Source organism: Phyllostomus hastatus, unplaced genomic scaffold, assembly GCF_019186645.2.
Source record: "Phyllostomus hastatus isolate PE091 unplaced genomic scaffold, TTU_PhHast_1.1 phas_scaffold_555, whole genome shotgun sequence".
Lineage (NCBI taxonomy): Eukaryota > Metazoa > Chordata > Mammalia > Chiroptera > Phyllostomidae > Phyllostomus > Phyllostomus hastatus.
The window spans coordinates 1,809,122-1,836,831 of record NW_025334036.1 but is presented as its reverse complement, the minus strand read 5'-3'; the positions used below and the strand labels follow the sequence as shown (position 1 = coordinate 1,836,831).

Genomic DNA, 27,710 nt, shown 5'->3' with positions numbered 1-27,710 from the left:
GAGCCGTTGGGCCGCGTCTGTGCGAAGGGGTGACAGAGCAGCCACACCCAGAGAGCGGGTCGGAGCCCCCTGCCCACCCCTGTCCCCGGGACTGCGGGCAGAGGCGGCGGTGCCGCAGGAGCGCAGGTGGGGCAGGCACTGGCGCTCACTGCGCTGGGTGCTGGGGAGCGGGGCGCTGGGGAGCGTGTGGCCGCCAGCCCACGAGTCCCCCCACTTCTGTCAGCGGTTTCACAAGCAGTCATTTCAAACAGGGGCTCTGGTGCCGTTTCTTGAATGGGTTACCACATGACATGCTTGTTTTGCTCATTTGTTGGTTTCATAGGTACTGCTGGGGAAGAGTTCTTGTACAGTGGCAGGCACACGGCATGGGCAGTTGCAGGGAGTTTTAGGTGGATTCACAGGCGTGGTGGCGGTGGGGGGCTTCTGTGTGCGGCAGCCTGCGGGCGAGCCGCGGCAGCCTCGGTGAGGAGCGTGCGAGTGTCTCGCGTCAGCTCCCTGTGCACATACAAGTGCCAGAAAGTGCTTTTCTTCTCGGCACGGCATCATCTGGAAGGAAAATACACCATTACTTTAGGAGTTTATTTTCTCGTTCTTTCCCCTTCCGTGGCGAGGACGTTGCCTTTAGCTTGCGTTCGTCCTCATGTGGCATTTAACCCGTGTTCCACCTGGTTGGCGTAGGTGAGATGCCTCAGCTCGTCAGAGGAATGAAGCTGCTGAACCAGGCCGACCCCTGTGTGCAGGTTTTGATTCAGGAGACGGGCGAGCACGTGCTGGTGACGGCGGGGGAGGTGCACCTGCAGCGGTGCCTGGACGACCTGACGGAGAGGTGCGTTCTCGGTGGGGGTGGGGAGGGGGCAGCCCCGGAGCCAGTGGGTGGACGCCTAGAGCCCCCCAAACCGTCTGCACCCACACCGTGCTTTGTTTGGGGGGAGGACATGAAATGCCCCGAAACATGAACTGTTACTTGTTATTAGATCATAGATTTAATTTTTAATAACCGACAAGTATATTCACTTTTATACTTGAATACTCTTGCATTTTAGCTTGAGTCAAAGTATTTTTATGCACGTGTATTTCACTTGAAGTACACGCACCCAGCACAGCAGGACAGAGACAGAACCCTCTCTTGTGAACTGGGCTGTGAGAGGGACCGACTTCCTTCCCCCGGGAAACCTGGGTGTTCCTCTGTCGTGAGAGTTTGTAAGTGTCATAAAATAGGTGTCCCAGGTCACTTTTTGTGGCTTTTCCCAAGGCAAGGCATTGTGGCAGTTCGGGTCGTGTGGAAGACGAGGGGCCGCGAGGGCAGGCCCGTGGGGAAAGTCCTGCAGGCTGGACGTGTCCTCGTGTTTTGTGTCTTTGTTTAGACTTTTTATTTTTATCGCATGGTTTTCATCATGGGTACTTTTCAATCTCAGGAAGAAGAAAAACTGTACTTTATAATAAGACAAATTAGGTTTCTAGAAATATGCTCTTAACATTGCATTATAATGTTTTACAAAATAGTTTATTATGGAAACCACTCTACGTAAACTTTTTTTTAAAGAAACTATCTATCTCTAAACACCTGAAGATAATTCAGACTGAATGATGATAATGAAAGCATTTTTTCAAAAACGTATATACTACTTTAATAAGACACTTTTACAAATTCTGGAGTGTTTAACTGCATTTCCTAAAAATCCCAGTATCTGGAAGTGATGACACACACCCCTAAAAAAGCAACCTCCTTAGCATTGGGTCTGGTCTGAAGGAGGAATAAGCTCAAGGTCAAGGTTAGTGTTCCCGTCAGAGCTCAGAGAGTGGCCTGGAGCCCAGGCAGGGAGGAGTCCCCCTAGTCCACTCGCCCGGGCGGTCATCAGGGGAGTCAGCTGACCAAGTGTGGGACCAGGTGTGGGAGAGGGCAGTGGCAGGACGGCACGGGAAGTGGCTGGCGTAGGCGGAGCCAACCGCCTGTCTTTAGAGGCAGTGACGAGCGCGGCGGCGCCGGGGCACTTGCCAGCGGGACAGCCAGGCACCGCCACCCTGCCCCATCCGCGGCGTGGCGTAGTTTTGGTTCACTCGGCTGGTGGCCACTCCAGCAGCCTCCTCGGGAGCCTCAGGACCTTGAAGGGCTGGCGACTCAGCCTTCTGGACCTTGCCACACGAGGAAAGGAGGGCGGCGTCATGCAGGTGCGCACCCTTGCAGCTGCAGTAGCCGTGTGGTCGGCTCTCTCAGTCCCACACACGCGGACACGTGTTTTCTCAGTCATGATGATTTAAAAAACATTTTCCTATTCCTAAGATTTCTAAGTGCTTTTCCAAATCAAGATAGATATTCAGGTTTATCAAATGCCAATTTGGCATTTTTAAACATGGTTATATATACTATTTGACATCTCTAATGTGATCTGCTGTTGCCACAGATCATATAAAAACGAATTAGTTTTTATAACCCGTGATTTATTTTTTTAATGTGCTGTTCAGTTTCATTTTCCAGTCTATCTTAGCGGGTAGGAACCTGAGTTCTGAGGATTTGAGTCCTGGCTTCTCTCCTCGCTAGGTATTGGACTTCGGAGAGGTTCCTTGCTCGCACCCAGGTTTCTCCTTTACAAAACGAGGACAGCACAGTAGCTGGGGAAATAATACATGTGCTGTAGTTAGCGCAGTGTCTCACACGTAGTGAGTGGTTGGCAAATGAATAAGTAAAACACATGTATCCATTTGTATCATTGTTATTTCATCCTGGATTTTATATCTGAATTCTTAGGTAAGTTTGAACGTGAAGTTTTGTCTGTGTATGCTGTCTTTTTCAAAAAGGTTTGAGCATCAAAGTCAATTTAAATTAATCCGTTAGATGAAACTCCGTATTGTGCAATGCACTACGTATGGCACGTGAAATTAGCTCATCCCGGAAAGTGACCAGATTCACTAGAAGAACCAAAACCTTTCTTGGAAAATTTTTTTTCCCGACAACATTTTTGTTTTCTTTAACACATTATTCAGGTTCTATATTCTAAAATAAATTTTGATGACATTATTTTTAGGGAATTATTTATTAAGTTTTCAACATGAAATCTGATAAAACATATACCTGCCCTCCACCCCAAAAATGTAGAAAGCAGAAATAAATCTAGAGTCAAGTGAAAGCATTTCAGAAAGTTTTAGTATTATTTCCTTTATTGAATAGTATTTCCCACGGAAAAGCACTGTTCCGAGATCCCAAAATTTCACGTAGCACATATGTGTACACACACAAATACATGTGTGGGCATTTATACGTATGTTTGCCCACGGTACCAAGAGCACACACAGGCCAGACCGCAGCGCTGGCGTGTCCTGGGACCCACACGGACAGGACGCCAGAGGAAAGGCCGGGTGGCTTCACCGTGGCCGCCGTCACCGCCGACACCGCGCGCCCGTGCCGAGAACCCGTCCCTCTGGGAGCTCGAGGCTCGTGGGCAGGAAAACCAGCACGAAGCTCGAGTCGACGGCGTGCGAAGGGGCTCTCTCTGAGCTTGGCGCCCGCCTGCGCTGCTCAGGGCAGTAGCCACTAGGCACGCACGGCTGTTTTAAAACAATAAAAAATTCAGTACCTCAGTCACACTTAGCCACATTTCAGATGCTGTGTAGCTCCGTGTGGCTGTTTAAATGTAATTAAAATTAAATAAAAATAGAAATGCATGTATCGGGTTGTACTAGCCCATTTCAAGTGCTCCACAACCACAGTGCACACCCCGACACAGAACCTGCAGAAGCTTCTCTGGACGGACGCCCGGGTGGCATCTGCCTTGCCGTGAGCCTCGCCGTCAGAGCCACTCACTGACTGCGTGTAGTCAGGACGTGACTGCGTGTCCCGGGCTTCTGTGACTCTGTCCGTTCAGTGTGAGAATTAGTGAGCCTTTTCTCTCCAGACCTCTAGGTTGGTAAATAGCATTTTAAAGACTTCATGTGTCAAATCTTATTTAAAACATTCATTTTCCATTCAGAACATTCTTATCCAAATAGACGGTTTGCTTAGTTTGAGAAGGAACAAAGCAGTGAGATCCTGCTGCATGTGGAGGACCCCCGAAGGTGTGTTCCCATTAGTCTTTTCGGTCTGAAATGCGAGCGATGTGTCTTTCATTGTAAAACAATTTGCATGTTTCTGTGATTTTTGCATCATCTCCATTGTCTGGTAGTTCTGTGTGGGAGTTTTTATGCTATTTTAGTAATGACCTTCTGTTATGTTTCTCTTGAATTTGTCTGTAGGTTTGCGAAGATTCAAATCAGTGTGTCTGAACCCATTATCCCGTTCAGAGAAACCATCACCAAACCCCCCAAAGTGGACATGGTCAATGAAGAAATTGGCCGACAGCAGAAAGTGGCCGTCATACACCAAACGAAAGAGGACCAAAGCAAAATCCCCGAGGGGATCCAGGTGGACTCGGACGGGCTGATCACCATGACAACCCCGAACAAGTTAGCCACGCTCAGTGTCCGGGCCCTGCCCCTCCCGGAGGAGGTCACCCGGGTGCTGGAAGAGAACAGCGACCTGATCCGCTCCATGGAGCAGCTGGCCTCGTCCTCGAACGAGGGCGAGAGCGCCCAGGTGATGCACCAGAAGACCCGAGAGAAAATCGGGGAGTTCAAAGGAAAACTAGAGCAACACCTGACAGGGAGGAAGTGGAGGAACACCGTTGACCAAATCTGGTCCTTCGGCCCAAGAAAATGTGGGCCCAACATCCTGGTAAATAGAAGTGAAGACTTTCAGAGCTCCGTGTGGACCGGCCCAGCCACCAAAGCGTCCGGAGAAGCCAGCAGGTACCGCGACGTGGGCAACAGCATCGTGAGTGGCTTCCAGCTGGCCACGCTCTCCGGCCCCATGTGCGAGGAGCCGCTCATGGGCGTCTGCTTCGTTCTGGAAAAGTGGGACCTGAGTAAATTGGAGGAACAGGGAGCAAGTGATAAACAGGGTCAGGATCTGGTGAAAGAGGGGCCGGAGGAAGGCGCGGCCCGTTCGGGGGGAGATGAGAGCCTGGCGCTGCGAGATGGCCCCTCGGGGCCCGGGGAGCAGAGGGCGCCCCAGAAAGCAGAGTCTTCCCTGCCCGACTGCTACGGACCCTTGTCGGGGCAGCTGATCGCCACCATGAAGGAGGCCTGTCGCTACGCACTGCAAGTGAAGCCTCAGCGCCTGGTGGCGGCCATGTACACGTGCGACATCATGGCGACCAGTGACGTTCTGGGTAAGGCGGGGGGGGGGTGGGGGAGGCAGCGAGACAGCCCTGAACGGTGGGGGCGCTCCAGGGTCAGAGCTCCGTCTCGCGTGCTGTTGTTGTTTGTTACGGAAGCTCCATTGTTTTCTGGTTTGCTAAGGCGCTGGGATCTTTGAGAGCCACGGTGGGCCTTAAGTGTTGAAATCTCATCGGTGGGGGGCCTTGATTACTAACAGTCTTTTGCAACCAATAGACTCTTTCCTGTAATGGAAGGTCTGGGAAAGGAGTTTTAAGCTGCCCACATAGATTACCATCTAAACCTGTGCGGCGTCTTTTTCTCAAGTAAATAACCGTATCAGTCTGGGTAACCAGAGTCACTCTAAAAATGATCAAAGACGGAGGCGACATTCTCGTCATCCCAGCACAAAGGGGCTTCTGTGACGCCTGTGGGGCTCTGTTCAGTGCTGACCATCCTGTCGGAGTCTCCTGGTCTCTCCCCCTGTGGGGGAGGCCCCTGTAGGACCGCAGGAGACGCGGAGCCCTGGCGCCGAGTCGCTGTTTTGACTTTTTGACGGGTAATGCTTTACGGAGACTGCCTTTCTTCACCTGTGCAGAAGAGGGAGGTTCATGGGAGGCTGTGAGCGCGAGAGCACAAGTTCGGGGCCTGCAGCCCGGCGCCCGCGGCTGTCTTGCCCTCCGGGGCGCAGGGCTGTCCTGGGGGGCGGTGCCCGGGGCGGGGGGCGGGGGGAGTGAGCACCAGGCGGGAGAGGGCCCACTCGCAGTGCCCTCCAGCGCCCGGGGCCTCCGGGTCGGTGTGCGGCTGTTCTCTCCAGTGCGGTTGCTTTGCCGGTTTTTTCTTAGAAGCAGAAATCTAAACTGGTAGATTCCTTTTTCTTAAAGAAGCCTGGGCTCGCCTTCAGAGTTTGTTATCCTGGAAACTGTTCTGTTTTGTCTGTCTTTCTCCATGCGTTTGAGATGACGCTCCCCCGAAGTCAGGGCCCATGCAGGCCCCTGAGCGGCCCCCCCCCCGCCCCCTTGAACTCCCAGGGTGACGGGAACCCGTATTTCCGCTCCGCGTTGCCGTCTCTCCCGTTATTACCCGTTTGGAGGGACGCACCATTTGCTTTTGGAAAACAGTTTTCGAGTCGACGCGTGAAACCGAGATCAGCTGCTCGCACTCATCCGGCGGGAGTGGCCAGCAGACTGTTGGGTTCCTGCTGCCGAGTCAGCCCCTCGGTGTCTGTCTCCTCATTTCCATTGAGAAGTCGTCACCGGGACGCTGTGTGCGGCCAGGCGGCCCTCGAGGGGGGACCCCGGGGTACCACTGGTCATCCTGTCCTTCCATCTGCACCCCGGCCTCCTTCCCCCGGGCGTCACACTCAGTCCCGGCACTTTCCAGGGAGAGGTGCCTATCTTAACCCTCAGGACCACCTGCCCTCCTCTCTCTGGGACCAACGACGTCTTCGCCCTGTCCTGCCCAGGGACAAACCCACCGTGCAAGGCCTCCTTGACCCCTTGAAGTGGCCACGTGTGTACGTGGACTGGTCAGTAAGTAGCCTCTGTGCCACAGTCTCTGGTCAGCCCCCTGACTGCGCTTCTTGGAGACCAGCTGACTGCGACCCTCACTGCCTCACTGAGAAGCTGTGTTCAGATGGGATCGGCTTTTTTTTGAGTCGGTCTGAAGCTCTCTTGATGACCTGGAGAATCTCCTACACTCGTTTCCTCATCGCTTTGGAGGAATTCTGGTAGTGATACCCAACCTCTGGGATCCAGGAGCTATCAGAATAGTCAGGGCTTCTCTTCGTGTGTCCCCCTTTTTCTTCCCAAATCCCCTCCTTCGGCTGGAAAAGTCGGGAGGGCCCTGCATGGGGCCCCTGTGTGTCCGAGGCCTCTTGCTTCCCGCCTGGGTTTTCAGAGGTCTTCCAAGAAGACCCAGGACTTCGCTGACGGTTGCTGTAACTCTCCAACAGTTGGCACAAGACAAAGACAAGTTTAGGTCTTTTTTTTTTTTTTATCTAGCAAAATGAGTTTCCTTAGTCTCTTTAAAGCTTAGCATATTCTACACAGATCATTAAAACAAGAAATCCTTCGATAAATGCATAGGAGTGCTTGTGGTCAAAATGGGAGATTTTGTAGAAAAACGATCATCTAAAAATAATTTTATCTGGGGAAGTAATCCCAAGAAAATGGAAAAAGTGACCTTCTTCACCGGTGAGATCCGCTTTCCTGAAGAGTTGGGCCCATTACCATCTTCTCCCAGGAAAGCCGTCCTCCCCGGGCTGGGCTGCGCCCCCACCTGGTTTGCGCTTGTCCTGTGAGCGGCGGTGCGTCCTCTCCCTCCTTATTTCTCCCAACCTGTTACGTTCTCTCATTCCTGCTTTCCGTCGTCTTCACCAATACCTTCATGGCAAAAAAAGTAACTATTTTTGTTAGGCCGTGTTAGAAATTTTAATAACAGTTAGGATTATTGTAGTTTTTCCACCTGTTTACGGGGATAAATCCTTACACTGTCAGACCATGTATGTATGCCTTAACGCATTACAACCATTCTTAACAAGTATCACTGTTTACTTTCTAAAATCCACTCTTACTTTACAGTCGGGGTTCTTTTTACGTTTTACCAGCGTTTCACAATTCACTGAAGCAAAAAAATCATTGAGCTGTGCTTGCCGCACTGCGTGACGTGTGGTTCCTGCTTCGAGACACGAGGGAAGGTGACAAGGTTTCCTTATGTAAAACAACCAGAAAGTAAAATGATCTTCAGTTTATTGAATAAATAATGGTTTCCCAGAGAAATTGAAATTAGCTAAATTCGAAGCAGGATAGATTTTTTTGAAGGTGAGGGCACCGGAGCCAGTCAGAGGTCAGAGGGGAGACGCCCCCTCCCGAGCGGGAGGCGCTTGGTGTTCAGAGACGAGACGGTGTCAGCCCGGAGAGCTCCTGGGGTCTGGTGCTGCGGCGGCTGGAGCTCTCACCGGGCAGCGATTCCTGACCATCCCAAAGACCGTCAGCTTTCAGGGGATCAAACTCTTACGCTTGTGCCACTTAAATATTGTCAGGCTGTTTTTTCTTCCTTCCTTTCTTTTTTTTCTTTTTCTTTCTTTTCAATATCAAGCACTTGCATACGTGTGGCTTTAATATTTAGTGTAAAAGTGCCACTGTGCCGGCCGGCTTTACTAGTGTCTCCTGATGTCAACGTGTCTTACTGTTCACAAAGCCCAGTCACGTGGACCTCGTTGGGTTTCGTACCCAGCGACAGCTCCTGGGGAAGGAGTGTCACAGGTCCTCGGAAGGTCCCGCTTCTCCTGCTGTGTTGGGGGATCGGCTTTGGATAATGCGTTTCAGGGCGATTTCACCCTCTGTTGTCTTTTGTTTCTAGCTTTCCCGCAGTCGTCGTGCTTTAGGCTTTAGGTGCACCCTCAGGGCATTTCCGTGCCCTCGGGAACCACGGTCGTCGGGAGCAGGGTGTCTGCGCACCCGTGGCTGGTTCCGGGGACCGCGGGCGGTCGCAGCTCTGCTTGAGTGGGGCTCAGCGGGCTCAGAGGTCTCTGCGTTGCAGGCCGGGTCTACGCCGTGCTGTCGAAGCGCGAGGGCCGCGTGCTGCAGGAGGAGATGAAGGAGGGCACGGACATGTTCATCATCAAGGCCGTGCTGCCCGTGGCCGAGAGCTTCGGCTTCGCCGATGAGATCCGGAAGCGGACGAGCGGCCTGGCCAGCCCGCAGCTGGTGTTCAGCCACTGGGAGGTAAGGCCCCGGGGCCCCGTCCCCCGTCCCTCCCTTCTCATCTGCGGGCGCACTTCCTGCGGCGGCCCCTGGAGCAGCAGGCGGGACCCCCGTGCCGAGGGGCCTCCCGACGGCCTGCTCCAGCCCAGGGACGGGAGACAGCAGGTGGCCTTCGTCCGTCCACACTGGGGGCGCCTCGGGTTACACGTGGCTCACGGTACACGCATGCCCCTGTCGTCTGTGTTTGGTGTAGAATGTAAGACACAGTATTTCATCCTTTTTTCCCTCCAAAGGTACAGTGTAGGTTTTGAAAAGAAAGTCATCAGACATTTTTGAAAGCAAGATATAAGGAAGTTTCTCTCCGAGGAAAACTACTTGTAGCCTTTAGAGGGGAACCTTATACGCAATCAAAAACGGAAACTTCCCAGGTGCACAGTGCTGGGGAGAGGGGAAAGGGTGGCGACCTCGTCGTTTTTACCCCGGGGGGCAATCCTATCGAGGGACGGGGCGTCCGTCTAGCCTTCCCGCATGGGTCCTGGAGGGGCGTGGCAGCTGGCCGCCGGGGAGGAGGCTCGAGAGCGGCCGCTGGAGGGACGCAGCGGGCACACGCAGAAGCGGCGACGTTCCCAGGCACAGCCTGGGGTCCGGAGTCGAGTCGTTCAACCGCGGGATGGACCTGGGAGGTTGGGGGAGCAGCATTCACCGTGACTACTGTTCCCGGGCTGTCCCAGTAACGTCACGCTCCTCCCATGGCCCTGGTGTCTGACGGTCGGTGCCAGGAGGACCAGTTGGTGCCAGGAGGACCGGCGCTGGCGTCGCAGAGTTCTGGCTTCCAGTGCCGGTCCTGTCGCTTACTCTGACAAACCAGGGGACCTCCCCGAGTGCGTCCCACCCCTGAGGCGGAGCTCCGCGGTGGGTGGGGAACCGGACCCCTCCCTGGTGCACGGGGGTCTCCTTGCCGGCGTTTTGGTCGCTCTCGGCACCGTGGCCTTGCCCTTGGCCTCCCACGCGTGACCTGGGGTTTCTTCCTGAAACTCCGTGTGAGCGAAGCTGGACGGTCAGGCTCGGGGATGGGCTGTTTCCACCTCGGTCACTTTCTCGACGTTTCCGCCTCAGTTACGGCTTCTCACTAAAAATCGGTCTCCTAATAACAACTCTGGAGAAGGGCGTAGTCGAGGAAAGTCTGCTGCAGTGCGAGCCACCCTCTGTCGTCCCCTTGGCGCCTGTCACGGCCCCGTCCCCAGAAGCACCGTCTCTTGAAAGTCTGCAGAACCACGTTACTGTTACATGTCACTGGTCTGGTGTTTCTTGGCTGTTTTGAGCCTCCCCCCTGCCCCCCCCCCCAACAGTTAGGTTCAGAAACGACACAGTCGTCGAGATCTGGCTTCTCACTCCGAGGCCCTTTTCTCCGTTCGTGTTCTCCCGTACCGTGTAATTTACAATCAAGCGCTTTTGAGGGAGACTGTCTCAGAAAAATAGAGGAAATAGAATTACAGGCATTTTCCACGGGGAAGCCTTGGAAGTCAGCAATCTCATAATTTCTCCTTCTGTGTTTCACCCTTCTGTGAGGAGGGTGGTGGCGTGGGGGGGGGGGGGGGCTCATAACAGGCCCAGAGAGAAAACACCATCGCCCAGCCCTGTCCCACACGCATGTCAGCCCGACCCGCGGGTCTCCGAGCCGCGGGGGGGAGCGGGGGGGGACGGCCACGGTCTCGGCACCGCCCGAGGCGCTTGTGTTCCACCTGGCGTTTCCCGCCTGCCGGTGGCCGGAATCAGGGTGAAGATGCCTCTACACCCTTTTCTTTTTTTCTTTTCTTTTCTTTTCTTTTCTTTTCTTTTCTTTTCTTTCTTTTCTTTTTTTCTTTTTTCTTTTTTCTTTTCTTTTCTTTTCTTTTTCTTTTCTTTTCTTTTGTTTTTTTTTGTCTTTTTTTTTCTTTTCTTTTCCTCCTCTCCTCTCCTCTTCCCTTCCTCTTCCCTTCGTCTTCCCTTCCCTTCTCCCTGGGCAGCAGCTAGCACTTGGGCGCCTTCTTTCAGGTGGGTTAGAACCTGGCATCGGAGTCAGGCAGTGGGGTTCCTAAGAGGCATTCCCACTGTCGGTGGGTGAGTTCTGGGTGGGCCAGTTTAAAGAAGAAAGCACCTTTTCCTCCAAACTGTTAGCAGATTCTGCTCCGCAGCCTCCAGGGGCCTTTCTGTGTGACCTTCGGGGTCGCCTTGTGGGTACGTCGCTAAGGGAACTCCGACTGAGCGTGATGGGGTTGCTTTGTCCCCCTGTCCCGGGCGTGTGCTTGGCACGTCGAGGCCGGGGGCTCCGGGACGTCTACCAGATGCAGGAGTGGAGAGGTGAGGGCAGAGCCTGTCGGGGGCCGGCAGAGGACCGTGGGGAGAGGTGGACCCTGGCCAGTCTCAGAGACAACCCCCCCCCCCAGGGCAGCTGGAGCTGATGTGGAATTTTTCCTGAAATCCTGGGGCAGAAAACTGAGCAAACGCCAGCAGCGTGTGCCAGCGGCCCAGACAAACTGGATCCTGTCTGCAACCCCGGGGTCTTGTATTTTTGAAACAGGGACTCTGGTCTTAAACTGACTGGAGAGTCTGCGTCTGGTGTCTCTCTGCCAGCACCTCGTTTACTTCTCTTTATAAAATTTGTCACTTTTCTAACAGGGCTAGAAATTTGCTCACTGCTGCCACTCAGACACACTAAGAAAATGCAGCTGCTGCTTTGTGTTCTGTGCCGAGTCTGTCGGCCAGCTGGTCAGGGGTGGGGGGGGTGCCCGTGACCAGCCTAACCCTGGTCTGCTGGAGGACGGGCCGTCTCTGTGGGCGGCTGCCCCGGTGACTGTCCCACTGTCCCACTCGCCTTCCCCTTCCTCCCCCTCTCGGAGGAGAGGGCTTCGTGCCTGCCTGGTGGGGAGGGGAGGATCTATTTGGCTGAAAGGTGGGTGGGCCTTTTATGTTGTTCAGAATTAACAGGTTCCTTTCTTCCTTGGTGGCATGTGACGTCTCTGCAGGGAAAGAATCACGCGTGTCTCGGGTTCTGTTGTGTCTGCCTCTGTCAGCCCCTTCCTCCCGCTCCCCTTGAGTTCGAGACCGTTCCCCCACACGCGGCCGCCCACGCTTCTCTTCCCCCCGTCAGCACACACTGGGAGACTCGGCGCCGGGGGGGAGGGGGGGGGCGTCTGCCTAACCCAGCCCGCTCTGTTGCCTTCTTTCGCAAGGTCATCCCCAGCGACCCCTTCTGGGTGCCCACCACCGAGGAGGAGTACCTGCACTTCGGCGAGAAGGCGGACTCGGAGAACCAGGCGCGGAAGTACATGAACGCCGTGCGCAAGCGCAAGGGCCTCTACGTGGAGGAGAAGATCGTGGAGCATGCGGAAAAGCAGAGAACGCTCAGCAAAAATAAGTAGCTGCTGCCGGTGGGCCCTCGGTCTCTAATAAACCAAGGAGGATGGCCAGGGCTCGGCCCTGGGAAACTCGCGTCTGCCGCACCGTCTCTGTGCCCTCGCTGTCAGTACAGCCGACCGCGCGAGCTCTCGAGAGGGAGGGGACGTCGGAGAACACGCTCCTGAGTGGTTTTCAATCGATTCTGGTACCAGGGAGACACTGGGGTCAGTGCCGTGGCGGTGACTTACGCCCCCCCCCCCCCACGAGCGGGCCGCCACAGTGACGTGTGCGGGGCCGGGCCGCCCGTCCGCGTGGGGGTGTGACGGGCGGCGTCCCCTGCGCCGAGCAGCTGCGTCTCTGCCAGTCGTCTGTCTGCTGTAGGCAGAGGGGACTACCCGTACGGGGGGCACACAGGGTGCAGCGCCGCGTCCCGGCACTGGGTGTCGTCCGGAGGGACCGCGCACCCCGGAGACCGGCGACCTCCAGTCCGTTCGACCCGGTCACTGCTGCCGCCAGCGCCCCCCCGCCCCGTGGTTTCTGTGTCTGGGGAACAGCGGGAGGCCCGGCGGCTGGCCCTCAGCCCTCTGTGCTCGCATCCCTCGCAGGCTGCACCACTCATGTCTCTGCGTTAGCGGTGGTTACGGCTTCTCCGTACCCTTTCCTTTGAAGGGGCGGGGCCGCTCCCTCCCAGACGCGGCGAAGGGGCGTCGGCCAACGCGGCCAGGCTGCTGCCTTTGTTGTCCGTCTTTTCCCGGGACCTCGGTGGCCCCTTCCGGGAGATCCCATGTAAGGAACAGATGCACCTCGGTCAGAAATAGAAATTTTGTCAGTTTTGGTGTTGCACTAATAAATTTTATAGCCACTGATAAAAAGGATTCTTTTTCAAAATGCATGAAATTACCAGAACAGGCCTTGTTTTTGAAGTGTTTTTAGTGGGTTTTCTCAGTGAACCAGGTGATTCTTAATACTGGCTGCAGGCGCCTTCCCTTCACTCCTCGGAGCCCTGGCGTCCTGGTGAGGTGCCGACCCGGGCTTTGGGCACAGGGTGGTGGGGCGGCTCGGTGTCTGTCTGAGCTCGCAGGTCCCGACGTCCGGGCTAGCTTAGGGAAGTTCCGCCACGTGCCGGTGTGTCTGAACACTTGGTCACGTGGACGGAGCCGGCACGTCGGTCCGCAGCATCTGCGAGGGGCGTCCTTCGGAGACCCAGGCGCGCTGCAGAGCGCGCCCTTAGACTCTGCTCTTCGTGGGCGAAGGCCGGGCTCGGTCGGGACCAGAGGCGGGGCCCGAGGGCGCTGGCGCCCTCCCTGCGGCTCGGTTGGGCCCCACGTGCTGGCGTTGGGGAGGCGGCGTGTGGACAGGCTGGCAGGCTGCCTCCCGTCCTTCCCCACGTTCGGGGGGACGGTAGTGAGCAGTCGGGGGACCACGAGGAGGCAGGCCCCGGGGGTGTGGCGAGTGCGCCGTGTGAGTGGTCTGCCCTGTCGTGTCGTCTGTGATGGCCCCCGGTCACCGAGACTGTCCTCATGCCGTGCCTCCGTGCCTTGACCTGACCCTGACCCCGACCCCAGTGCGCTGGACCCAGGGGGAGTGAGCCGGGAAGCTCTCCCTGCCAGCGCGGGTGGGCAGGCCCGGTCCTCACAGCAGCGCAGGCGGTCACTGACAGAGGGGCCTCGGGGGCGGCGGGCGAGGCTGGGTTGCGGGGGCCGCCTGGCCACAGCCCTCGCTCCTTCCTGCAGGGTCGTGGGCGCTGACATCCGGGGGCAGCATCTGCCCACGTGCTGCTGCTTCTTCCCCGCCAGCCCCGAGCACCGGCGGACCGGGGCGGGGGCCGGGGAGGGCCAGCTTCCACAGCCCCGAGGGGAGACGCCCACCCCCTGTCACGGCCCGACTCAGACCACAGTGTGTGGAGGCGGGCAGGTGGGCAGACGGGGAGGTGGCGTGCAGGTGCGCACGTAGAGAGTGTCACGTGACCCTCGGCGTGAATGAACTGGGGACCGGGAAGTCCTCTGGGGCCCTTTCTGCACAGGCTTGTCGCCCTCACTGACCGAGTGCAGGCCTCCGCTTAGCCAGCCCTCCGGCTGCTCGGGCCCTCGGGTGCTGTGCCCATCTGTCCCCTGTCCGCTCAGCAGGGGCGCCCTGGGGAACGCCGCCGTTCCTGGAGGGGCAGGCGGCGCTGGGGCTGCAGCCTCAGAACGGGCCTCCCAGGGGAGCCGCCCCCTGGGCAGCACCCCAGCCGGTGCCGCGGAACCGGGCTCAGCGGGAGGAACTTGGTGAGCAGCAGCAGCAGCAGCTCCACCTGTGGCCGGTGCGCACGCAGCACAAGCCACGAGGGAACACCTTCCAGGGAGGTGACGGCGGAGTCCACGGCTGTGGGGGACGTCGGCACGGTGGCTGAGCTGACCCTCCGCAGCCACACACTTGGAGGCGACGGAGCCGCCGGCCTTCAAGGCCTGGGCCGGAGGAGCCCCCGGCCCAGTGGCCACCGCAGCCCTGAGCCGAGCGGGTCCCCTTGCAGGGCTGCCGCTGCCGCCGCTGCGAAGAGGAGCCGCGGGCAGAGGGGACGGGGACAGGGACGGGGCACCGCCCTGGGCCGGACTCCGCGGACGGAAGCCAGCCTGTCCCAGGTCCGCTGGCAGAGGACCCGGCAGGTAGGTCGGGATGTCTTGTCAGGTTGGCTCCTGCTCCGGGGGTTACCTGTCGGAGCCGGGCTCTGGGCTCCTCGTCCCGACAGCACCGGGTTCTGTTGTGCACAGTCTCCACGGGGAAGGCCTTCTGGAGACGACGCCCTGCTCTGCCTCTGGGAAACCGCCTGATCTCCAAGTCCCTGCGCTGTGAGCAGGCGTGAGCAGGCGTGAGCAGGTGTGCGCCGGGCTGGGACCGGCAGCGTGTTCAGGCCCCCGCCTCGCTTGCTGGCAGGGACGCACAACTCAGGAGGCACCAGGGACCGTCGGCCGCTGGGCTTGGGTGGAGAAGCAGCATCTTTGCTTTGGTGCACCAGTCGGTCAGCTGGGGACCTGGGGCTGCCGCGGCCACCCCGGTCTCCCCAGGCTCTGCCTCCCGGCCCGTGTGCACCCAGGGCCATCACTGTGTGGACGTCTCCTCCCTGGTCGCCTGCGAGTGAGCTGCTGCTCCTGAGGCCGTGGCGGTGTGTGTGTGTCTGGGGCACCCGGGGCGTCCTGGGGAGTGGGGTGCGGTCTGTGGACAGGTCCGCGGGCGCCCTGACTTGGAAAGCCGCGCGAGGGCAGAAACGGCGCATGCGTGCCCCGCGCACGGCGGGGGCTCCGCAAGCCCTGGCGGACGTGCCTCGGTTAAGCTGAGAGTGCGCGGGTGTCCGCGGGAACGGCCTGGAGGGAAGGCGGGTCTCCGCGCCGGCTCTCGCCCCGGGCGTCTGGGAGGCCGCACTGCCTCTCCGGTGAGCGTGGCCCCGGGAGGGTGGACCCGCGGTGGGGCAGTGGTCCTCCCAGGGCGGGACCCAGGCCGCAGCATCGCCCGGAAGCCGGTGGGAGAGCAGGTGCTGGGCCACACCTCAGACCCAAACCCAGTTCTGGGCCGGGCCCCGCCTGCAGCCACCTGGGGGGTGGGGGGTGCTGGTGCACGCTCAGGTTTGAGAACCCCCGCCGTAGAGACTTTCAGTGACATTTATTTAAAGTTACACTGTACATTTCTAGCGATTTTTATTAACTGCTTCGTGATTTACACTGGAACATTCACGCTGTGCATCTTGGGTGTGATTTTAAGTAAAATCGTGCGTCGTTTGTGTAATTAACTGTCTTCCGCCTTGGACAGTGGATAAAGAGATTCGTAAGTGTTCTCCAGTGCGTGCGGTTACTGTAAGATGGGGGTCTAAAGGTCAGAAAAGAACGAAGCTGAGAGTTAATTTGGGAAAGAGCATCTATACAGCGCCCATGCTCCTCAGAAAGCTGGCAGAGGGAGGAACGAGCGCCTTGTCCTCCGGCCCCGGGGGGAGCGGGAGAGGGGGGACCAGCCCGGAGCTCCGAGGCCCTTGGGGACGGCGCCCTCGTGCGGGGAGACGGGTGGGTCACACTGCAGAGGGTCCTTGGGACGTCAGATCCAGACGTGTCTTATTTGCCTGATCGGGAAAAAAAAAAAGGAAGTGACCTTATGAGATGTCTAGTTACAAATGTTTGCTCTTCTTTTGTCTCTTTTTTAAGATTCCTGGGAAAATTCGGGTTGGGAGATTCTGCTGGGCGTCCTGCACGAGCTCACTGAAAGTTCGCGCTTTTCGTTTTCTGGGCCGCCCTTTCCGAAGACGCTTCTTGTACTAAAACGGCTTCACTCTGGGAAGTGTCAGGTAGAGGGGAGCTCCCTCAGCTTCTCCAGAGGCTTTGGAGCGTTTCAGGCTGTCCCCGCCGCCGCCACCACCCGAGCATGCGCAGTGAGCGGATTCGGCACTGGGAGTGGACTTGGGCCCGAGGTGGCCGTGCTGGCCGGCCACGGGTCTCTGGGGAAGCAGAAGTGCCCTCACGTCTGAGACCCCCCTGGCCCACCTTCTCTGGGGCCCGAGTCCCCTCCCCGGAAAGGGTTGGTCCTTCCTAAGTGACACGCAGGGAGCCTCGCTGGCGTCCCCGGAGTCCCCCGGCCCGGAGGGACCGCCACCGCGGGCCTGGCCCTGCTGATGCGGGACCGGCTCTCCCAGACACCGCGGTGGAAGGCTAGGGGTCAGGCCTGCCTCCTGCGGGCCTGGTCTGCGGGCACCACGGCTGCCCCCGCGCAGCTGTCACCGCTCCGCGGCCCACGCCTGGGTTCAGAGCAGTGGCCCCTGGCTCCCGGGGCTCGACGGGGTTTGGAGCAAAGCGGCTCCTTGGCACCCTGGCCCCCAGGAGACCGGACGAGTGTCCTGGGACGGGGTCAAACGTCCCTCACGAACAGGACTCGGACGACCACTCGAGTCACACTCTCAGCCCACTGAGTGTGCTGCCGCCCCCTCCTCCCGCACCGCAGTGTGTCTCCCACCCAGCGTTTCCCGAGTCCCCTTCGGAGAGCTCGTCTCTCCCCGCCACACCCCACAGCTCCTTCTGAGGGGCCCTCGCTGCCGTCCCAAGCCGGGAGCAGGGGCCGCGTGTCCATTGGTCCGTGCGTGGGCCGCGGCAGCAGCTGGGTAACTGGTGTCAGTGAGCGCCGGGGGACTGGGCGTCTCCTGTCGGTGGTGGACACGGAGGAGCAGCCCTGAGAAGCGGCCCTGCCCGCTTCAGTGGTGCGTTAAATGTGACTCGGCCGCAGGCTCAGGGACACTCACGAAGTGTGCGCGAACACAGTGCAAACGAGGCCGTGTGTGACATTCCCCGCGGGGAAACTCCGGTGTCTGCCGTCCGCGAAGAGTCGCTGGATCTCGCATCTAACAGCGATTGAAGGGTTCGAGTGAGATCTTTTTTTTTTTTTTTTAAGATTTTATTTAATTTATTTTTAGAGAGGGAAGGGAGGGAGGAAGAGAGAGAGAGAGAAACATCAATGTGTGGTTGCTGGGGGTCATGGCCTGCAACCCAGGCATGTGCCCTGACTGGGAATCGAACCTGCGACAGTTTGGTTCGCAGCCTGAGCTCAATCCACTGAGCTACGCCAGCCAGGTTGAGTGAGGTCTTTACTTAATGACATAGAAATCCAAGCTGTATTGGAGTATTGTTTAGAAGCCGACCTACAAAACTATACAAACAGTTTTCAAGCTCCCGCCACACCCCAGACTCTGAGCAATGCGTAAGGATCAGCCCTGGGCGCCCTCCTGGTGCACGAGAAAGCCGGGGCCCGGTGTGGCTGGGGCGCCTGCTCAGCCTCACACGGACGGACGTTGGCGTCTGTAAACTAAATTACCCATCAGAGAGGCCTGGGGCGTCTCACCTGTAACGTCCTCCCGTCAATCAAGGAGGGTCCCGGGGGCCGCCCCTGAGGGGTGTCCTTTGAGATCTGCTCCCCCCGTGTTCCAGCCGAGGGCGGGACGCGAGACAGCGGTGCCCAGACGCCAGCACCAGAGTGGGCCAGCCGCTTCCACCGTGCAGGAAGGAGTGTGGTCGGACCTCACAGCCCACGGCCATTCGAGCGGTGGCCAGAGAAGCTCTCGGGCGTGAGGTCAGGCCGAGGTGGACGGGGCCGGGGGCCTGGCCCGGGCTGTGGGATGCGGTGTGAGAGGGAGGGAGAGTGGACGGCGTGGGGGTGCGCTGTGGGTCGCTGGAAATGACTCACGGGCCAGCACTGCCGGGCGGGGGAGTGCCTGTCGGTCCCCTCTTGGGGGTAGTGCCGTCCCCTCGCCGCCCTGAGCCGGGCCCCACACCGCTTCCTCGGTGCGCCCACGGGGACGCGAGGACGGGAGGAGCTCGGGGCACTCGCTGCCGGCTGCCCGGGAATGCCTGGTGTGAGGTTGTCCCGCCACCGTGAGACACTCAGCTGGTGGGCACCGTTCTAGAACTTTCTGGCCCTTTAAACAAATCCCTCGTTTTAAGACCCAGAGCGAGAATTCTCATCGGGGCGTGATTTGGCCCCCAGAGGACATTCGGCAACGTCCGGCTGCGCTGCTGGAGTCTCGCGGGTGGTGGCCGGGTGCCGCCGGGGCGTCCTGCGTGCGGCTCACAGGAGAGGCCCCCAGCGAGGGGTTTTCCAGACTGGGTGGGGCAGGAGGGAGAGGGGGCTCGGGAGGCTCTCCCAGCCCACTCAGGTTCCCCTGCTCCCTGTCAGGGACGGGCACCCCGGCCTGGTGGGTGCGGAGGGTGCAGGGGACGTGCCGGGCGGCCCCCAGGGACCGGCTGCACTGGAGGACAGAGGCGTGAGCTCGGCCTGTGAGGCGGGCTCTGCAGCCAGCGAGGACGTGTGTGCCCAGTTCTCCGGCTGCTCTGGGAGGTGCCCTGTGTGCACCGGTCTGCCCAACCCCGTGGCTGCAGGGGAGGGTCAGGGAACCCCATCTTGGGGCAAACTCCCAGCATCCTTCCCTCGCTGTGGAGGCAGGAAAGCCCAGGGTGGGGCGGGGAAGGCCATGGGCCTCAGGAAACCCAAGGGGGTCACCCGGAGGGCAGGTCAGTAGGCAGGCACTGGGGGGCCCGAACCATGGCTCTCCTGTCCCAGGACAGCGTGAGACCACCCAGTTCCTGCCAAGGGCCACAATACCACTGGCACATCCAGGTCTCGTGTGGAACCCCCAGCTCCACCCCTGAGCATTCCGGGGACAGCGCCTGTCCGTGGCCTCTCCGGCTGGCCTCAGGCCGGCCGCCGCAGAGCTGTGAGCCAGAGAAGATGACTTTCCAAGGGTTGACCTCCCCCTAAATTGCCTCCCTGGCCTCGCCCGAGGGCTGTGCCGCGAGGGGCAGCGGCGAGATTTCCTAGGCGGGCTTGGCAGCGTTTGGGGAAAGAACACACTCTCGTTACCACCCGCCTCCCTCCTCTGCAGTGCGGCTCGCACGTCGCCCCTTCCTGCGGCCGCCCCGGCCCGGGGGTGTCCGTCTGGGCGCTGCGGCCGCCCCTTCCTGGACGCGCACACCACCCAGTGCCGGGCCGTTCTGAACAAGGACGGGGTTCCCGCGATGCCCACAGGAGATGTCCGCTTCTCTGCGTCCCACGCGGGTAAGCGTGTGGTCTGGATTGACGCGTCCGAGGTGAAACCGAGGCGCGCTGCCCTGTGTGCGGACGTGGGTGGATCCTGGACCCGGGACACGGAGTACAGAGGACGTCCGGGGACTGCCGGGGAGTCTGCATGCTTGCATTCAGCCGTTGGCTGACCCCGCCCTCCAGCAGATGCCGCTGGAGCGTCTGTGATTTGCCCGTGTCTGCTGGGCGCGGGGCACACGGCCGCTGCGTCCGTGGAGCTGCAGTCTTTTCAGGGGTTCAGGCGTTCAAGTGTCAAACGAGAACCAGGTCAAGTGGCAGACGCTATCAGAGGAAGGACGGGAGAGCAACGGGCGATGGAGCCGGGAAGCTGGGGTTGGGGCAGAGAGCAGGGACGTGCAAAGGCCCCGAGGCTGGGAGGAGTGTAGCCGCGCCGAGAGCTGAGGAGGCCGGTGTGGCAGCTGTGGAGGGGGCGGGGGAGAGGCCGGCCCGGGCGGGGGAGGTAGAGGCAGGGACCCTGCTCCGTGGGCTGCCTCTCCCAGGCCCGGGGGTGAACTTGACGTTTGTTTTCTTGGTTTGCCTGGGGCTGCTGGTCTCCCTTGCCTTGTTGCTCCTCCCACAGCTCTTCGTGGTGCCTCCTGAGGGTCGGACACTCCTTCCACCTGATCCCTGTGGCCTTCCGGGTGGCGTCGTCACCGCACCACCCAGCGTGGCCGACCCCTGGGGCTCACCCCGCCCCCGCCCCCGGGGTCGGGCCGGAGGGGGAGCCATGACACACGTGTCTGACCCATTGTTTCTCCTGCTCTGCGTCCCTTCCTTCCACAGCCCGGCAAGAGGAAATAGCAGGACCTCCATTTCCTCTTCCTGTCTGGAAGAGTCTCCTGGACACACCACCCTCCTCCCTCCCGGGGCCCTCAGCCCACGGCTGCCGAGGGCGTCTTCTCTGCGCCCCAGAGGAGGCCGTGCGCCCCGAGTCTCCCGGGGTTAGCAGCACACGCTACCACGGACAAAAGCATGCTGACTGCAGCGCCCCCCACTCCCCAGGTGCCTCGTCAGCACATTCGGTGAGGAGTGGCTGTTGTCATGCCCCCGCCCCGGCTGCCTCTGGTTTCCTCTTTGGTCCGGGAGCCTCGCGGGCCCCGCCCTCTGAGCACAGCTCCCAGACGCCGGGAGTGGCAGCGCAAGGGTGGGAGACCCCTCAGCTCTCCAGCTCCAGCTGTTTTCTTACGTGTTCACGAGGAGAATCGTGTAGGTTTGTTGAATGCGTGATCACTTCCAGTTCAGAGACCCAGGAGGTCATTCTGAGGACACCTGCAGGTAGTTTTCGATGAGGGTCTTGAAGGAGAAATGAGCGTCATGGGGGGCAGGGACCGAGTTCCTCGGCGTCCTCACACGAGTGTCAGAGGAAGACCTCGCGTCACAGCCCTTGTTCCCGTCACCTCTGCTCGGCGCGGTTCCCGCCCCCCAGGCTGCCCTGAGCGGGCGCTTCCCCGCCCGTCCTGGCCTCGGGGCCGGGGAAGAGCTGGCCCCAGACCCACCCCGCTGGGCTCCGACTCCCTCATTCTCCCCCCACCCCGCCCACTACTCTTCCACTCTCTCTCTTCCCCTAGAAGCAGTTTTCCTCCCTCCTCCACATGAGTCAAGTCCGCCGGCCTGCCCTCCCGCGAGTGTTCGGTCCCCTCGCGATGTAACCCTGCTCTGTCCGACGAGCTGCGGCACCCGGGGGCGGGGACGTGGGCTCTCCCACGGGAGGGGAGGGGAGGGGAGGGGCGGCCGCAGACGGGACGCCCTCTGCCTGGCTGTGGCAGGAGGAAATGTCCCAACCCCGTATGTCAATATTTCCCGACACCCTGATTTTTTATTAGTGATACCTTGTCGTGGGGCCAGGAGAAAAGCCAAGGTAACAACACATCGGGCGTCAGTGGTGTTGGGAGGATCCCTCGTCCCCCTCCCCACACTGCTCCTCCTCTCCCTGCTCCTTGCTGTCCCGTCCCTCTCCCCCTGCAGCTGCACAGCCTGGAGACAAGATGAACTGAAGGACTGGCTAAACCCGCAGGCCGGGAGCAGCGGGGCGGTCTCCGTGGGCGTCGTGGGCTGCGGTCGCTGTCCCTGTGCTGCGAGACAGGCAGTACCGCAGAGTCTGCCCCCTCCAGGTGGGGGTGGAGGGGGGATGGGACTCCCTCTCCGCCTCGCGCACCTGCAGGGACGGATGGCCAAGGGACCCGAGGCACCGCTGAGCGTTTCCCAGGCAGAAATGCCGTAGGACGAAAGCTGGACTTGGCTGCCCTTGCAGCCCGGCGGTGGAGGGGGTCCTGGCCGGCCCCAGAGCCTCGGGAAGCCCCGAGTCGAAGGGGGCGTGGGAGACCCGGTCGGAAGGCCCCGCGGGGGTGAGCTGCGACTTGGTTGGGAACCGAGTAGGTGGGTTGTCCCTTGAGCTCCCTGACCACAGCCCCTCCGGCCCTGACGGGTTTGTGTGAGGAAGACCCCGGAGAGGGTGGCAAGTTTTGAGGCGGACACTACTGCCGGCACCCCTGCAAGAGGGGCAGAGGGTGGCATGGGGTGGCCTCGGGCTGCGGGAGGTTCCTCCGAGGAGCGGCGGCCAGGGCAACTGGGGCCCGTGACCGGGTAGAGAAGGCTTTCGCTGGGCTCCGCGGTCTGTCTGCGACTAGAAGAGAGTTCAGCCATTTCCTCTTTTTTACATCAAAACCCAGGGTTGTGGCCGGGTAATTAGAAACTCGGGGTTTGCTCCTCCGCTGGGCCGCAGGGCGCCCATGTGTCAGCCAGCCCTCTCCCGACCTCGGCGCGGGTCACGCCTGGGCCACCGCCTTCCCCAGTCCTGAAACGCTGCGTGTTTGTCTTTGTGACGCTGCCGTGTGTGGTGGTGAACGCGCGGTTTCCTGCCAAGGTCTGGCATCGTGGTCTTTACATTCCCACCGTGCGGCCGGGCAGACTTCAGCCCTCCCCACGACCGCCGCGGGGCCAGGGTCTCGCAAGCTGGAGAGGCATGCAGGAAGCCTGGTGGCAGGGGACCCTTGGCCTGCGTCCGGGGGGCACGGACAGACGACGGCTTCCACAGGGACCCTTCGATGGGGGGGGGCCGGGGGGCCTGGAGAGCGGGTCGGACAACTAGAGGCTGAGCAGACACCCCCAGGAGCTCCTTCTTCCGGCACTTCACCCCCCCCCCCACCTCACTGGGCGGAGCCTGGGATGGCCGTGGCCTCGGGTCGGGTTGCTGCTGGTACCGTCACGGGCTCCAGGACCTCCAGGTCCATGGGCTTCCAGCCAGGCCCCCCTGGGATCCGGCTCCGTCTCCGTCTCCTACTAGTTGTGTGGCCGACGGAACCTTCTTCAACTCTCCGAACCTCGGGTCGGCCTTCCGAAGTCAACCGGGGTTACGAACCGGACGGTTATCCTCAAAGGGTGTCTCCGTCTTCCCTTCCCGGAGAGCAGAACTGAGCTCCGGTGACCGCAGCCATGCTCTGTACCTGCGGAGACAAAAGCACGCGCTTGAAGGGATTGTTTGGGGAAAAAAAAAAAAAGTAATTTAATTTGCTTCATAAATCTTCATGTAATTTCCCCACCACATTTGGGAAAAGAACATTTAATCACAGGTTGGAAAATCTCTTTGCTTGTCTCAAGAGAATTCTGTGGCGACTGTGTGGATGCTGCTGCTGCTGCCTGGGTGGGGGGTGGGGGGCAGGCGGGGGCCGCCTCTCCCTCCCAGGAGCTGTCCTGGGCTGCAGGGCTCCTGGTACCAGGAGCCCAGTCAGAGAGACCCAGGGTCCCCTTTCCGTGTTTGGCATGTGGCTGTCCCGTTTTCCCAGCACCGCACGTTGAGAGACTGTCCTGTCTCCGTTGAGTGCGCTTGGCTCCTTGTCAAACATTACTCGGCCGTAGGAGCGAGGGTTTATCTCCGGGCCCCTGATCCTGTCCCACTGAGCTACATGTCTGTCTGTCTGTCTGTCTGTGTGCCGGCGCCGTACTGTTCAGATTACTGTAGCTTTGTCGTGTAGTCTGAGAGCAGGAAGCGCGATGCCTCCAACTTCGGTCTTTCTCCGGATTGCTCTGGGGGTTGGCGGCCGTCCGTGGGCCTGCCCTGCTGCTGCTGCTAGCACGCATTCCTGCCGGAGCAGGGGCCCTGGCCAAGCAGCCGCAGAGGGGGTCCCAGCGGGGGCGGGGGGATTCCGTCCGAGAGGAGAAAGGGCTTCCCACAGCCAGACCTGGGACCCAGACGCGGGCTATTTGAGGAGCCGGTGAAGCCACACCTGAGTTTTCTGCTCAGCTCCGGTGCCACAGACGCCCCCACCCCCCACCCCCGTCCTCACCCACTTCCCCTCCCCGGGGAGTGGGGGGGCTCCTCTCCCTCTGCAGCGGCCCTGGGTCCTCCGGCTTCCTCCTGCCCTGCCAGCAGCCCCCGGGCCCACCTGGACGCTCTAAGGCCCCTCCCTTCCTAGACCCCTGTGCCGCCCCTCACGCCACCACCACCACAGACATTTCACAGTATGCGGCATCAGCGTCCCCCCCTGCCCTCCCCGACCCTGACCTTTCCGTGGCTCCTAACAGCAGGGACGGCCACCGCTCCCTGGAAGCCCGACCAGGCGTTCCAGCCCGGGCCCTGAGATGCGGCCGGCGGGGAGACCTTGCCCGGAGTCGCTCTTGGCCGCTTCCCTGCCCTCCCACTCCTCACCCCGCCGGCTCACACCGGCAGACCAGCCACTCGGAGATTTGCTCTCAAAGACCGACCAGGAAGAAGAAAAGCAGGTGTTTCCCAGGGTGCTGGGGAGCGAGGGGCGTGCCCTCGGTACCCCTGAGAGGGGACTGTCAGCGGAGCAGACGCCCAGACGGAGGCGCTGTCTCCGGTGCATTCCTGCTCTCGGCTACCCTTGGCCCCGTTTGCAGCTCTTGGTCGTCACGGAGGAAAACCAGTCACTGCCGAGGGCCGATCGTGCCCAGCCCTTCCCTGGGCGGCCCAGTGTGTGCCGGGTCTCTTGCCGGCTGTACCAGCGTGTCCTCCTGCAGTCACACGGCGCGCCTTCGAGTGGCGCCGTCCTCCTCGTTGCGGAGACTCGGGTGTCCGGGCACTGGTCGGAGGGCGCGGAGAGGGAGCAGGACTGCACCCTGCAGCCGCGCCCCCCCTGCCCTCGGGGCCTCTCCCTGGGGCTCGTGCAGGACACGCCTCTGTGAGGGGCGCAGTCCTCCGGGCCCTCCCCTCACCTCATCCCATCTGGGGCCCTCCCTGCGGGCCCTCGGGCACCCCCTCTCCCAGGTGGCCGTCCACCCTCCAGCCGTGCTCGGGGTTCGGAAGTGCACCTCCTACCGGACGGTGGGGACGGGTCGCCGAGTACCTTCCGCAGCCGCTCGCCACGCCCGTGGGCAGCTCTGAGGTCCACTTTCGGGCCAGCAGTCCTGCGCCATAATCCGGGGAGAGGTGTGACCGTGCTGAGTTAGCCCTGCTCACTTACCGAGGCACGGTTTTTGTGGAATTTCAACGACACTGAACAAAGGAAGGGGAAAAAATACGTAAACCTAAACCGCTCTATTTTTATGACAGGGTATGCATATTTATATAACGGTGTCATATTTCAGTGTTCTGGTTTGGGCTATGGTTTTATTTAAGTACTATTTTTTTTCCTTTTTATAGCAACAGTTTACTTTGAATTGTGGCTGCCTTTTTTTTTTTTCCTTTTTTAAAGAAAAGGCTACATTTGAACTTTAGAACTGCAAGATGTCTGGTCTATAGCAACCACATGCACGAGATTTCAAGGCACCCTCGGGGGCCCCCCCGGAGCTGGCACAGAGGGGTTGTTGCCTTTGTTGCTCACGGGGCAAGGTCACCGTCGCTGGGCCTGTGGTCCGGGCCGCAGACACGTGACCCGGGACTCAGACGAGGATGCCAGGCTGAGTCAGGTCTTCTGCTCGTCCCGCGGAGTGCGGAGCCCACGGCTGTGCCTCCCCCACCCCTCGCTGCCTGCCCTGCCCGAGGCCAGGGCTCCGCGGTGCGAGGGCCACTCCGCTCCTGGGCTGGACTGCGGGGAGTCTGTGTTCCGAGGCGAGGAGGGCCGTGCGGAGCGGGAGGAGGGAGGGCAGGGCTTGAAGTGCGGGCTCGGTGCTGAGCCCCGCAGGTCCACGCGGAGCCCGGCTTGCGTCTGCCGGGAGCGTCAGGTGCTGCTGCACGGGTGCGAGGCAGGTACCCCCGAGGGCTGGGTTTTCCGTTCTCCCCCAGACCCCACTCGTGGGCCAGCCCCCGGTTTGCACTGGGCTCTGGAGGGAGGGCGAACTCGGCCCTTTGATCTCGGGGGTAGGGAAAACAGCTGCATGGAGATCCACCTTCCAGTCCCATGGACGGGGCTTCGTGTCGGGCGCTCGGATGAGCCGTGAGCAGCAGTGGGCGGCGGCCCCCGGGGTCGGGCACGAGGTGTAGTGTGACGCAGCAGCTCTGCGCGGTCTCACTCGCGTCTCACAGCGGGCCCGGGCCCAGGTGGGCGCGCCCTCTGCTCACGGTCGGCGGGGTGGGGACCCGCAGAGGTGAGTAGGTGGCGGAGCTGGGACTGGTCCCCCCCACCCCTGCAAAGCCACTTACCCACCGGGTGAACCCCTCTCCGGGCCTGACCTGGGAATCGGGAGCCTCGGACCCCGGCTCCGTGTTCGTCACTGATTGGCTGGGTCAAGTCGAGTGAGTCATCGCCTCTGATGGGCAATGAGTCAAGTGGAGGTGGTTCTGGTATTCACGGGTCAGGGTTTCCTGGTGATACATTGTGCTGCCTTTGATACAAAGGTCCCCTGGTGTAAGCAATGAGAAACCCCCAAAATAACGCACCCCCTTTTCTAAGGCTTTGGGCACTGTGTGCTCACAAGGGGAACCTCGAGAGTGTTCACCTTGGGACGACCGCATCTCACCTTCAGAACCGGGCACAGGGCACAGCCACACGGGGGGTCTGCTGCATGTCCCCGCCTCTCTTTTCTATGTATCTATTTATTTTTAGAGAGAGGGGAAGGTAAGGGAGAAAAAGAGGGAGAGAAACATCAGTGTGCAGTTGCCTCTCACATACACCCCCTACTGGGGACCTGGCCCACAACTCAGGCATGTGCCCCGGCTGGGAATCGAACCGGCGACCCTTTGCTTCTTAAGCCAGCACTCAATCCACTGAGCCACACCAGCCGGGGCTCCCCGTCTCTCTTGACACCAGATCCATCTACATGGAGCGGGTCGGAGGGAGGGCTCCATCAGCTGACCCACAAAACCCCCACTCCGTGAGACTTGTCCCCTGAACAGGACATGGGGCTGGGACAGAGCCTCGCACAGTCCCCAGACCTGGCCGCCTTCCTCCTTCATTCCTTTCCTCCCCCCAACACCCACCCTCACCGGTGTCTCTCAAATTCAGCTCTCCAGCGGCCAGTGCGTCTGCCCCTCTGTCTCTGGGCCCCGAAGGCTGAGTCCTGGCCCTGCTTCCCTGCCCAGGTGGGTGGCAGTGGCAGCTTCCAGCCCGCTGGCCCTGCCCTGGGGCTTCCCTGCGCCCCGTCACACAGACCGTTGGCCCTTCCTTGCTCGGAGTCTGTTGGAGTAAGTGTCTCCCTCCTCACAGGGCCCCCGGTACCCACGGCCCCCTGGCCCCTCCCTGTGGGCGGGCAGCGTAGGCCGAGCTCAGGGAGCCCACAGCGGCCTTACCCCCATCTCTGCCTGCCTGAGCCGTCCTTGGGAGCTCAGCCTGGGCAAGCCTCTTGCAAGAGACCTTCTGTGCCCACCGGCCCTCCTGGGGGTCTACTCCTTGAGTGCCCACACTGCCCTCCTGTACCTTCCACCCCCCCACTGCACAGGGCAGGGACCTGGCGAGTCCAGAGCCCCCTGGTGTGACACCCAGCAGAGGGAACTCTCCTAGTGAGTGGCGAGTGGGTGAC

The 27,710-nt window shown here is 60.3% G+C and overlaps 1 protein-coding gene across 1 annotated transcript in view; it reads left to right on the top strand.

The window, feature by feature from the left end:
- The window catches only part of EFL1 (elongation factor like GTPase 1), a 55,258-nt gene extending 42,897 nt beyond the window's left edge, over positions 1 to 12,361 (top strand). The window contains exons 17-20 of the mRNA XM_045825039.1: positions 679 to 826; positions 4,228 to 5,201; positions 8,731 to 8,915; positions 12,107 to 12,361. Of these exons, the coding sequence (XP_045680995.1) occupies positions 679 to 826; positions 4,228 to 5,201; positions 8,731 to 8,915; positions 12,107 to 12,295 (1,496 nt within the window). The 3' untranslated portion in view covers positions 12,296 to 12,361. The remainder of the gene's footprint in view (positions 1 to 678; positions 827 to 4,227; positions 5,202 to 8,730; positions 8,916 to 12,106) is intronic.
- Positions 12,362 to 27,710: the final 15,349 nt, after the last annotated feature.